Here is a 13157-nt window from a genome sequence, read left to right on the forward strand (position 1 = left end):
TCCTGCCTCAGCCTCCTGAGTAGCTGGGACTACAGGCACCCGCCACTGTGCCCGGCTAATTTTTTTTATTTTTAGTAGAGACGAAGTTTCACCGTGTTAGCCAGGATGGTCTTGATCTCCTGACCTTCGTGATCCGCCTGCCTCGGCCTCCCAAAGTGCTGGGATTACAGGTGTGAGCCACTGTGCCTGGCCGGGAAGGATACTTCAGATGAGACTGGGGAAACTAGCCTGGGATCCCTGAAACATTTGAGGTTTGGTAAGGCAATGGCATTGCTGTTCACTGAGATCAGGAGTATAAAATAAGACATTAGGTTTATAAGTTCATGGGTTCAATTTTAGACATTGCATTCAAGCCATGCAGCGACTGTCTAGGTGAAAATGTCAAGTAGGGGTTGGAGGATATGTGGTTCTGGGTTGTAGGAGAGAATATTGGGCTGGAAACTAAGATACAGTTATCATCAATGCCCTGTAGTTCTTGATGATGAGGGTGTATGTAGATAGAAGGGTCAGTGAGTGAAAAGAGGGTCCTTGTAGGTATCACCAGCATTTAAGGGCTTGCATGGAAGATAATGGTCTTGCAAAGTACCCAGAGTTAGGAGGAGAAAGCAAATGTAAAAGCATTAAAAAAAGCCACAAAAACTTATGTCCTCCTATAATGTTATTTAGCAGTTAAAAAACAAAATTATGACTAAAAATAAAGCAACTATAATTTAAAATGTTTATTCAAACTACACAGGAACTGCTTGCCTATTTTCTGTGTGAAATAAGCAAGTGTGGTCTTAAGGTGGGAGTAGGGCAGATGGTAAAGGATTGATTAAAGGCTGAGATGTAGAAGGAGCTGTTGAGTGTACTGTCAAGCATTTTCAGATTACATCCATAGGGAATACAACTATTAAATAAACAAGTTGATGGATTTTTTTGCACTCATTGGTCTAAATGTATACATGGAGACAGTGGGTGCTGCTTTGGAAGAAGCAAGAAGTGGTAAGCAAGAGAGTCATTTTAGAATTGTGAGGATGCGTCATTTTAAAATGACAAGAGAGTCATTTTAAAATCTGACTTGTAAAAGCAGACTGGATTTCTATATCAATTCATAGAACAAAATAAATTCTGGAAGTTTCTAAGATTTACATGCAAATACTATTATAAAGCATATTAGAGGAAAATTGGATGAAAATTTTAAAAACTTTCGTGTGAGGAACACGTTTCTAAGTTTATCAGGAACACCAGAATTTAACAAGTAAAAGATTAGTTGATTTCATTACAGAAAAATAAAGTGTATAGGGTCCCAGATACTACCCTGGAAGTAATTGAAAAAAATTCCAAAACAACTGACTGATTGAGGGGGAAGTGTTTGCAGTGTGTGTAAGAAGGTGTCCTGAGCATGGTCAAGGGAACGGATGGCTCAAGAGGTGGACGTTCAAGAGTCTGTGGATTGAGGAGCCTGGAGTCCATAGCCAGGTCTTTTGTAATAAGTCATGTCAGTATGGAAATCCAGGTACCCCCGATTATGGCAGATGTTGTGGTGGAATGGAAATCAGTTAAATGGCTTCTGGAATTCTTCACGAACGTGGGGAATTACCAGACCTATGGATGATATGGACAGGGAGGAGTTGATGGTAGCATAGATGGAATATGTGGGCCTAAAAGGATACAGTATCAGAGTGTTAACGTTCCTTGATTTCTGAGTCCTTCTGAAGCTATGAACAAATCTGAAGGTTTAGAGATAAGGTGAAAATGAAGTTAGAAACCTTTTCATGTATTATTAGAATCCTCTTTGGTTGGAGCTTCCAGTGTCACCAGAGTATGGTTTATAGCTTGAACTTTTCTTTCCAGTGTTTACAAGATAGGCATTAACTTCATTAGAGCTGTGTAATTTAATCTTGGCCTTTTTCATCTTAAGTGCATTGATTTACATCGGTATACTGAAGTGTGAACTTTTTGTTGTTTTGGAATAAAAACTTGCCATGATGAAGATGGATTCAAGTGTAATCTCTTTTCTGAAGCAGCGAGTTAATTCATGGAACACAATTCTCTAGAAAGGGAGGCTGAGATACAGATTAAAGTTAAGTTCCCACCTGTACTAACACTACAGTGATAAAAAGGGGGATGTTGAGGTTGATGAGAAGAAGGAGAAGGTGGATTTAAACTATGGAAAAACCATTTAACATTGGACAGGCCTCGTATCCTTCATTAACTCGTTCAGTAAATAATCATTGAGAGATGAGGCAGGGAAGGCTCACCACATCCCAGGCACAATCTGCTTTACTTTCATGGGTTATTTCATTAAATCCTCGCCACAGCCTTTCAGATATATGTTATTATCCTCATTTTACAGGAGAGGAGATAGAGGCTTTAGAGAGTTTAAGTAATTTCCCCAAGGTCATATAGCTATTAAAAATGGCAGAGGAGGCCTGGTATGGTGGTTCACACCTGTAATCCCAGCAATTTGGGAGGCTGAGGCGGGTGGATCATCTGAGGTCAGGAGTTCAAGACCAGCCTGACCAACATGGTGAAACCCTGTCTCTACTAAAAAGACAAAAAATTAGCTGGGTGTGGTGGTGAGCGCCTGTAATCCCAGCTACTCTGGAGGCTGAGACAGGAGAATCGCTGGAACCCGAGAGGCGGAGGTTGCAGTGAGCCGAGATTGTGCCATTGCACTCTAGTCTGGGCAAAGAGCGAAACTCCATTAAAAAAAAAAAAAAAAGAGGCAGAGGAGCCTCTTCCTAAATCCAAGGCAGAGTCTGAGTTTCTAACACCCTGCTCCTTCCAAAACAAGGGGAGGGGCCCTGCTGAGGGCTCACGGTGGTGCCACGTGCCTGATCCTCAAGGTGAGTCTCAGCACCACCCCACCTATAGGCGCTGTGCTCTCCTCTCCCGGTGGCTAGGCAGCTTGGCTACAGCCTATGGTAGATTCTGCTCTCTCATCAGCTATTCTTGCCGCTTTTACAATGCTTATTGAAGTTATAAGCTTAAAAATTTGGGGAAATTCCTTATTTTAACAACACTGAGAGGATATTTCTGTAAAGGTCCATTGTATTTTATAAAACTAATTTTTATTCTTTTTTCTTTTACATCTTCTCATATTCAACTTTGATTTATATAGTCAACATTTTAAAAAATTAAAATTTGCTTTACTGCTTTAAATAAAAAAAAAACTATTGAGGTCTATTTTGAAATCCTGATACTGTTGAAAACATTTTATTGGCACTACTTTATTTTTAATATGTGAACTTTTTATTATGAAAGCACACTTCAGTTTTAAAAATCCAGTTGGAAATACTTGTTAGGGGTAGGAAAACATCTTTACACATGAAATAGTCTGGGTAATAGGACCATGTCAGTTTTATTAACTTAAAATTATGTGCTTTGAGTCAGTCGTTGATGTTTTAAAGGAAACGTATTAGATTGTCTTATTATCTTTTTCCCTCTCTTATTTTCACCCTTCCTTCCCTTTTAGTCTATTACCTCCCTTCCAAATCAGTATCAGCAATGATCTTTTAATTAAGTTGAACTGGCGCTTACATTCCTGTTTTAGATGTGTATTGTCAGTCCTTTCCTAAAAGGACAAGTATATTATCCCTACTCGGTAAATGGGTGTTGCTGTTCACTTATACTGTACTGCTAAGGAGGAGGGGAAAATTAAGGTATAAAATAAAAAGTCTCTTTCTAGAGGAGTTAGGGACACTAGATGTTAAATGTGTCTGTAATTAAACACAATCAAGAAATTAAAGGTTAAACATTTTGAAATCTATACATTGGGGTTCTGGTTTAATATTTCATTCTTAAGTGACAAAAATGATTCACTGAGCCATATTTTTTAGGGCTAGTGAAATAGAAACAGCCAAGGGTTGCATATCTGTTTATTACAGCCTGTGACGTGAATACCCAGGCTTCTCAAATGATCTAGTATATTTAATTCAGATGTTCAAAATGTCTTGTTTGTATTTTATTTTGCTAAATTGAAAATCATCTTGTAGAGCCATGCTAGTTCTACCTTAAAAAAGAAAACACCCCTCTGCTTTAAAGAAATGGTACTTCCTGCTTTCATAAACAGTCATGTGCATAGTTTAGCAAGGCCTGATGCCTCTGGAGCTTTTTCCCTTTATAGCACCATTGAATCCCAGTCCTAACAGAAGTACTGCGAATCTTGTGGCCTCATTCTGAACAAAAGGGATTAGAGAAGAAAAATCTCTTGATATAAGGCTTGAAAGCAAGGGCAGGCAATCTTGGTTGTGAATATTTTCTGATTTTTCCAGAAATCAAGCAGAAGATTGAGCTGCTGATGTCAGTTAACTCTGAGAAGTCGTCCTCTTCAGAAAGGTACAGCTACATCTCTTGCATGAACAATTAATGGTGTAGCATTGCTAAGAAACAAACCAGGACATATTTTTTTTTTTTTTTTTTTGGTCAAGTTTGCTATATAACGTATTGTCCTGCATGCTGGTATTGTGCTGTATTGAAGATGTGTATTTGGGCAAGCTGTTCTGCTTTTGCAAAGGGTGATTGATTTTTTAAAGAAAAATTGTAAAGCCTAATCAGCTGCAGCATGCACACCATAACACAGCAGACCGCTGGTTCATGTGTGACAGCTGTTGAAGGCTTTAAAAATAATTTAGCTAAAAAGCAAAAAAGAAAATCTTGCTTTTTGAAAGGGAAATACTGTGAGGTTTTCTTCCTACATTTTGAGGTTGCTGCTTTACAGAATTACGAAGGTTATTTGTAAAATGTAGGTTAAAAATACTTGATTTGGGGTTGTAATACATGTTTATTCTTATATGGTAAGGGAGTGCCATTTGTAAATAGCTTAGGAATTGCAAACCCACAGATTAGTCACATTCTGAAAGAGAGATATGATGCTTCTTCAAGTCTGTGCTAGGAAATGGAACAGTCACTGCATGCAGTAATGGTTCATGCCTGCAGGTAAGGACAAAATGACTCAGAAGTATTTTTAAAGCAATTATTTTATCTGTCAATCATGTGATTATATCTGTAAAGAGATATTTCATTAAAATGACTGTTTTGCCTTATAAAAAGCATTAAGATATTTTTATCTGAAATCAGAAATAAGGCTATAGTTGCCTATTTTGATATGCAAATATTGTGTTCAGTTCTGTTTACCAAAATTGTGTATACTACATAATGTCTTAAATTGAGGTTCTTGGGCATACAGTTGATGCTTACCTTTCTCTTGGTTACCTAGTAGGTTATACTTAATATTGATCTTTTATACTTAAGGTATATGTTGATTTATCTTTTTCTAGGGTTAGTTTGCAGGGTTATCTTTTTTGTTCATAGATGTAATATTTAGAAAAAAATGGAGAAATAATGTGATAGTTAAAGAATGATACAGAAAAAATACAAAAAAATATGAGTTGAAGAACCTACCATGGTAAAATGGATTTATTTAAAGTATGCTAGTATATGAAGGACATAATCTGATGTAAAATTATTTTAAATTGATTTATTAGTATAATCGGGGGAAAAGCTTCTGGCTATAACTTAGGGCATCACAAATAAAAACGATGTTACTGCTTTTGTTAGAGACTGAAAGTAGAAGATTTTAGGACTGCCAGTGTTTATTTTTGTGTGGCTTCTAACTTCTGGTTTGTGGCTAGCCATCTGATCTTAAGCATTCTGTTTGCTGAAATGAGAAACAGTCTTCAGCCTTGTGAACATTCTGCCAGTAAAATGGTGGTGATGGGAAGGGGAGAAGAGGGTGGTGTGCATAGTGAACAAGCTAGGTGTCAGCTGTAATGTTAGTTTTGTACTAGGAAGAGCACACTTAATGAGATGACAGTAATAATTACGTTAGCTTTTTGGAGTATCACAAATTCTTTACTGATAAATTGAGAGTTGGACAGAGTGGCTGAATATTATTGAGAAACAAATTAGGAGTGGATGAGGTTTTCTGGCTAAAATACATTGTGTGAGGAAAGGTACTCTAAGATATTTTGGTGATTTTTATTTACTTACCTACACTCTGGTGGTTATTTTATTTACTTACCTACACTCTGGTGGTTATTTGAAGGAAAGGGAGGACGCACGTGGTCATAATGTTAAAGTTTAGAAATCAGCCACTATTGCTTATAACTTCATACACAGTTTTACCAGAGATATAGTTTATGTATTATTATTTCATGGCCATTGTGCTATCCTGACTTAATGATTGATAAATGTAGCTTGTAAATCAGACAACATTTTGCAAACATGGAAGCTGTTTGATTAATGTAGATATATTAAAACAAGAAGGTACTCTCCCTCACCCCTACTTTTTATTAAAAGTCATATAGTAATGAACAGTGAAATCATTTGCCTTTTTAATTTGTTTGGAGGAACTGGAAAAATAAGAATCTGAAGTTTAACAAGAATTTATGGCTTGTAACAGTATATCCCATCCAGGAATTAATACCTTATAATATCATGTAGCATTATCATTACATTCTTCAATTGCTTGTTCACCAGTCCAGCTAAGAATTTTAAGAATTTTTGCTTTCACTTAAAAAAAAAATTAAAGTTAATGGTTTGAAGCATGGTGCTCTAAATCTTAGAGATATTTGGAATTTGCATATAGTCAGTGTTCCCATCTATCTACTGGTAGAAAAGATGAAGAAATCTGACTTCTTTAGTGGGGGAGAAACTGCTTGATTGTAAACAAACCAAAAGTTATTGTTCACCACCACTGATTTTGTTCCTGCAGTATAGAATGATCTTTTGATAATTCAGAAAACTGGGTAGAGAAAAGTACCTCTAAATACAAAATATAAATGCAAAAATGCTGATGTGATTATTTCTAGTAATTTTTCATCTCATTTGTATCCTTCCAAAAGAACTACTAGTCTTGCAAGAGCTTAGTATTGGTTGAATTGTTTTTGTTCAATTTTGTAAAATGGGAAAAGCAAAACAACCTAATTTATTTTTGTAGAATCTTAAGAGTCCTTCATTGAAAAATACACATACGATTTGAAGTAAGATTATAATGTAATTTGAAGGTTGTTTGGGGGGATAAATTGGAAAATATTGTTATCCTAATAGATCTCAATAACACCTTGAAATCTAAAATTATGTTTTTACCTTGAATGGAACAGTGGAGGTCTGTAGAATGCCATTTTGTAGGGGAGTTATGGAGTACTTCTGTTCTGAATGGCTGACTCCTAAGAACAAAACTATCAGGGTTACAAAAAATTAGTTTATTTTTTGGTTGTGTTTTGTGTTTTGAAGAGAGAGAAAAAAATTCAGCATACCCATTTTAAAAGTTAAGAGCAGAGAATGCTATTGAATGAATTTTTAAAAAAATGCCTAATGATGAATAAAAAATGATGTATGTAATAGTTAAGAGGAAGATGTTTGCTGCAAGACAGTACCCTCTGGAGATTTTAGGGGTAAATCCTACTACAAGTATATTCATTTTTTTGAGTGCCTGTTGAATGAATGAATGAATTCATCTTGAATATACTAGAGTCGGTGCTAGACACATTTTTACTCCCTTGTTTATTCCTATTTACAGTAATAAATGTGAATATCTGATTAAAAAAAAACTAGGTTTTCAAGTTCTTGTTTCTTTATTTTTCCCTTTCTTAGCTAGAGCACTTATGGAATTTATGGGGTAATGTGTGTGGGGGAGAGTAGTAGTAGTAATAACCATAATAGCTAAAAAGGTATAGTACAGTTGTCCCTTGGTGTCCAAGGGGGATTGGTTCCAAGACCCCCGTAGATGCCAAAATCCACAGATGCTCAAGTCCTTCATGTAAAATGGTGTAGTATTTGCACATAACCTGTGTGCTTCCTCACATATGTTTAAAAACATCTCTAGATTACTTACAATACCTAGTACAATGAAAACACTCTGTAAATAGTTGTTATATTATAGTTTAAAAAATTTGTATTATTGTTGTATTTTATTTTTTATTGTTTTATATCCCAAATGTTTTTGATCTGTACTGGGTTGAATCTGTGGATGTGGAGGGCTGACTCTAATCATTTATTGAACAGTCTAGATACCAGTTCTGAGTGCTTTATAGGTGGAGAGAGGGAGGAGAAAGAGAGAGAGGGAAGGAGTGTGTGTGTTGTGTGGAGAAGGAATGGTTATTGGGAAAACTCTTTAATAAATCATCCCAGAATAATCCTGGGTGAACAGAAGGTATTTTACTGTACTATCATTTTTGTCAAACTATATTGCTATTTCTTCAGGGAACTCATGTAAAAAAATTGTATGATTCTTAATCAGTAAAGAAATTTGAGCCCAGAGTGGTCAGAGCTGATTTCCAATCTGTCTAGGGTAAACCCAAGTAGGGCTGAGGAGTTTGTGAGATGAGGAGATCTGAGAAGCTGAGACTGTGTTCATATATAGCATTGCCCACATCTGTTGTTGTTAAGTGTGAGTGGATGTTGTTTTAATTAATAAACTTCACAATGAACTAAAAATTAATAACTCATAACAGTGTTATATAGGTTTGCATTTTCTCAGGGAACAGATACTGAAAGGATAATTTTTTTTTGGCATGTTTGTGGGTTTTTGATGTATTTTAGTGTTTAAAGGGAAGTCTTTATACTTGTAGCTCAGTAGATAAGAACTCCTAGCCTAGATCCTTAACATTCCAGTTAGCTAGCAAATACTGAATTCACAAATTGTAGCTGTCTTGTACAGGAGAGGAGAGAAACAGAGAGGGAGAGAGTGTTAGAGTAATATTTATGCTGTGGCCTATACTCTACCAATGCTGAATAAAAAGGATTGGTGAGAATTGATAGAGATTGTGTGTTGTCTCTTCTCCAATATAAGGGCATTTCAAATCCATAAAGAACCCAGGCTGTTTTTGTGTATGTATTTTAATTGTTCTCTTCTTATTTTGGTGCCTCTTATGCAAAGGTGAAAATGATATATAGTGATGTGTGGATGCAGAGAGCAAAAAGATATACCTGAAAAAAATAAGGAGAAAGGAAGGGAGAACATTCAAAAGTGAGGAAGGTACCAGAGGAAGAGAGAAAGAAGTAAAAAGGATCCTGGACCAAGATATCTTTGATTTGCTCTTAAGTTGATATATTTTCTTTTATGATGTGTGGTGGACTAAGAGCAGTTATAGGAGGAGAACCAAAGGGTCTTTCTTCATTGTTTCCCCCTCCTCCTCCCGTTGCAAAGACTAGGACAAACATTTGTTGGTTAACTATTTTTCCCTTTTCCAATCCCTGCTCTGCCACTGTTGGCTTTCTTTCTCTCCTTGTAGAGATGTACTTGTTCCCGAATGAGATGACATAGTGGTTGATTGTGTTGTCTTCTCATCGCTCAATTCTTTAATTTTTATTAGTATTTTTATTGAAGATACATATATGGGATAGTACACAGATCGTAGATCTTTATGAAAAACAATTTATTGAAACTTTTTTTTTTCAGGTTTTGTGTGTGTGTGTGTGTGTGTGTGTGTGTGTGTGTGTGTGTATGTTGTGCCTAAGAAATCTTTGCCAAGCCTGGATTCACTAATATTTTCTGCTAGATTGACTTTTAGGAGTTATAGGATCTTAACATTTAAGTCTGTGATTCATTTGGGGTTTTAGTATTAAGGTAAATACTGAGATTCGGTTTTTTGCATATGGCAATTCAGTTGTGTCTGTTTTTGAACATTATATAAATGGAAACCCTCTGGATATGCTTTTGGTCTGTTTTCTTCCGTTGTTACCGATATGAGGTTCATCCATGTTGTTGTGTGTAGTTGTAATTGATTCAGTCTCATGTCTATGCAGTATTCATGAATATACCTCAGTTCATTCATTCTGTTAATGAGCATTTGGGAGGCTTACAGTTTGTGGTTATTAGGGTAGTGCTGCTATGAGCATTTCTTTTTCTTTTTGAAATGGAGTTTCACTCTTTTGCCCAGGCCGGAGTGAAGCGGAGCGATCTCAGCTCACTGCAACCTCCACCTCTCGGGTTCAAGCAATTTTCCTGCCTCAGCCTCCAGAGTAGCTGGGATTACAGGCCTGCACCACCACGCCTGGCTAATTTTTGTATTTTTAGTAGAGACGGGGTTTTGCCATGTTAGCCAGGCTGGTCTCGAACTCCTGACCTCAGGTGATCCACCCACCTCAGCCTCCCAAAGTGCTAGGATTACAGGTGTGAGCCACCTTGCCCAGCCTGCTGTGAGCATTTCTATACATGCCTTTTGGTTAGTGAAGCTTGCATGCATTTGTTTAATATAATCCTAGAAGTGCAGTTGCTGAGTTTTAGTGGATATTGTCAGTTTTCCAAAGTGAAGGTACCACTCTCTACTTCTACCAACTGTGTATGCTCCGGGTTCTTTTCAATTTGGTATTGTATATATTTTTTTCCTTTGCTTCCTTCTCTCCTTTTCTCCCTTCCTTTTTCCTTGTTAGCATTCTGGTGGCTCTACCAGTGTTAGCCAGAGTTTGCACCATTTTGAGGAGGATTAGAAGCAGAAACTGGACTATTTCGGAACATCAGCGCTCATGAGGGGGAACAGAATTAGAAGTATATAGCAGTAAGCGACCCTAGGGTGGTGTTGTTGGAGACACTGCTTTCCCACGGACTGATGATAGTCTTGTAACTGGATTCTGGAGGCCGTGGGTATTAACATTAGTTTTCAGACTTGGTTTCAGTAGCAAAACCTTTCTTTCATCAAACCTTAATAGGAAGTTATGTAAAATACATAAAGAAGATGCTTGGTTTGGGAGCTGGGGAATGTAAATCAGAGCCGCAGTTTTTGATGCTTAGCCATCTCCCTTGGAGCCACTTCCTCGAGCTCCAGTCCTCTTTACTTCAAGCCCTTGAGGTAGGTAGGCCACCTTAGGTCTGACCAAGAAATGATGACATTTTGATAAGTTTTAAGCTGTTCCTAGTCTCTAAAATGTATGTATCATATACCTAAATAAAAGTGTAATGTTAGTTTCCAGTAAGAGACTGGACAGTGTTGTGATCTGATCTGGTTTTCTGTTGGCCATTATTTATTTGGTCTAGATGTAGTAGTTTCTACATTATTTTGTAATCAGTTTTGGTTCTGTTTACTGATGCTTCTTTGGAGGGTTGCTTACATTACAGCCAGAGCAAACCTTTCAGAACACAAATCTGATCAGGTAGGTCATTCCACGTTTAAAACCTTTCAACTGTCTTCCCCTTGTGCTTGGGAGTTCAGAAAAAAAACTACCTCGGTCAGTGAGTACCTCTTTTCTCTGTCCTCGTCTCCCTCTCCAGCCTTGTCTCATATATCTCTTCCTTTGGTCATGTCCTGGCTGTTTTGCTGTTCCCATCCCTCCTATCTCAAGGAAGCTCTGCCTGTATCAAATTACAGGACCATGTACTTCTCCTTTGTAGCATTTGTCACAGCTGCTGTTTGACAGTGGGGAGTATCAGTGACATTTGGTCTACTTACTGGCTTACTCACTGTTAACCCCACCTTATGATCTTATATATGGAAGTGCTTTCATCACAAAATGTCAACAAAACAAATAATGTTCATTTGCAGTTTACAAATTATGAGCTTTATAGGAAGACTTTATTGGTATGGGGAGTCATCTCTGTGGTATTGGCATAGATTAATAATCATAATCATAAGCTAATTTTGTTAACTTACAAACTGTCAAGGTTACAGGTCTTAGGTTTTTCTATTACCATAAAAGTACACAGCTTATTGTTACATTTATTTTTCATTTAATATACAATGGAAATTAAATTTGGACACACCATCTCTGTGCCAAAATGGCAACATCCAAGCATAGTCATTTACATCCCCAATATTAGTATTTTGTGTATCACTTTGGTGTTTTTTGGTCACATTTGCACTCCACACTGTATTTTTTTTTTTTTTTTTAATTTCTAGGGTACATGTGCACAACGTGCAGGTGTGTTACATAGGTATACATGTGCCGTATTGGTTTGCTGCACCCATCAACTCGTCATTTACATTAGGTATTTCTCCTAATGCTATCCCTCCCCCAGCCTCCCATCCCCTAACAGGCCCCAGTATGTGATGTTCCCCGCCCTGTGTCTTTGTGTTCTCGTTATTAAACTCCCACCTATGAGTGAGAACATGTGGTATTTGGTTTTCTATCCTTGTGATAGTTTGCTGAGAATGATGGTTTCTAGCTTCATCCACATCCCTGCAAAGGACATGAACTCACCCTTTTTTATGGCTGCATAGGATTCCATGGTGTATATGTGCCACATTTTCTTAATTTAGTCCATCATTGATGGACATTTGGGTTGGTTCCAAGTCTTTGCTATTGTAAATAAATAGTGCTGCAATAAACATACCTGTGCCTGTGTCTTTAGTGTAGCATGATTTATGATCCTTTGGGCATACACCCAGTAATGGGATCACTGGGTCAAATGGTATTTCTAGTTCTAGATCCTTGAGAAATCGCCACACTGTCTTCCGCAATGGTTGAAATAATTTACACCCCCACCAACAGTGTAAAAGCGTTCCTGTTTCTCCACATCCTCTCCAGCACCTGTTGTTTCCCGACTTTTTAATGATCACCATTCTAACTGGTGTGAGATGGTATCTCATTGTGGTTTTGATTTGTATTTCTCTGATGACCGATGATGATGAACATTTTTTCATATGTATGTTGGCTGCATAAATGTCTTCTTTTGAGAAGTGTCCATTCATATCCTTTGCCTACTTTTTGATGGGATTATTTGATTTTTTCTTGTAAATTTGTTTAAATTCTTTGTAGATTCTGGATATTGGCCCTTTGTCAGATGGGTAGATTGCAAAAGTTTTCTCCCATTCTATAGGTTGCCTTTTCACTCTTATGATAGTTTCTTTTGTTCTGCAGAAGCTCTTCAGTTTAATTAGATCCCGTTTGCCTATTTTGGATTTTGTTGCCATTGCTTTTGGTGTTTTAGTTATGAAGTCTTTGCCCATGCCTGTGTCCTGAATGGTATTGCCTAGGTTTTCTTCTAGGGTTTTTACGGTGTTAGGTCCTACATTTAAGTCTTTAATCCATCTTGAGTTAATTTTTGTATATGGTCTAAGGAAGGGATCCAGTTTCAGCTTTCTACATATGGCTAGCCAGCTTTCCTAGCACCATTTATTAAATAGGGAATCCTTTCTCCATTGCTTGTTTTTGTCAGGTTTGTCAAAGATCAGATGGTTGTAGATGTGTGGTGTTATTTCTGAGGCCTCTGATCTGTTCCATTGGTCTAGATA

General features: G+C 37.2%; 1 protein-coding gene across 3 annotated transcripts in view; it reads left to right on the forward strand.

The window, feature by feature from the left end:
* Positions 1 to 13157, forward strand: part of SRPK2 (SRSF protein kinase 2) — a 213454-nt gene that overhangs the window by 29671 nt on the left and 170626 nt on the right. For 2 of the 3 annotated variants that reach the window (XM_012000364.1, XM_012000366.1), the window contains exon 3: positions 4260 to 4323. In XM_012000364.1, the coding sequence (XP_011855754.1) occupies positions 4286 to 4323 (38 nt within the window). In that variant the 5' untranslated portion in view covers positions 4260 to 4285. Of the gene's footprint in view, positions 1 to 4051; positions 4324 to 13157 lie in introns of those variants that run through there. The other variant, XM_012000365.1, reaches the window with a different exon arrangement.

The sequence above is a fragment of the Mandrillus leucophaeus genome, unplaced genomic scaffold, assembly GCF_000951045.1.
Source record: "Mandrillus leucophaeus isolate KB7577 unplaced genomic scaffold, Mleu.le_1.0 Scaffold627, whole genome shotgun sequence".
NCBI classification, from domain to species: Eukaryota; Metazoa; Chordata; class Mammalia; order Primates; family Cercopithecidae; genus Mandrillus; species Mandrillus leucophaeus.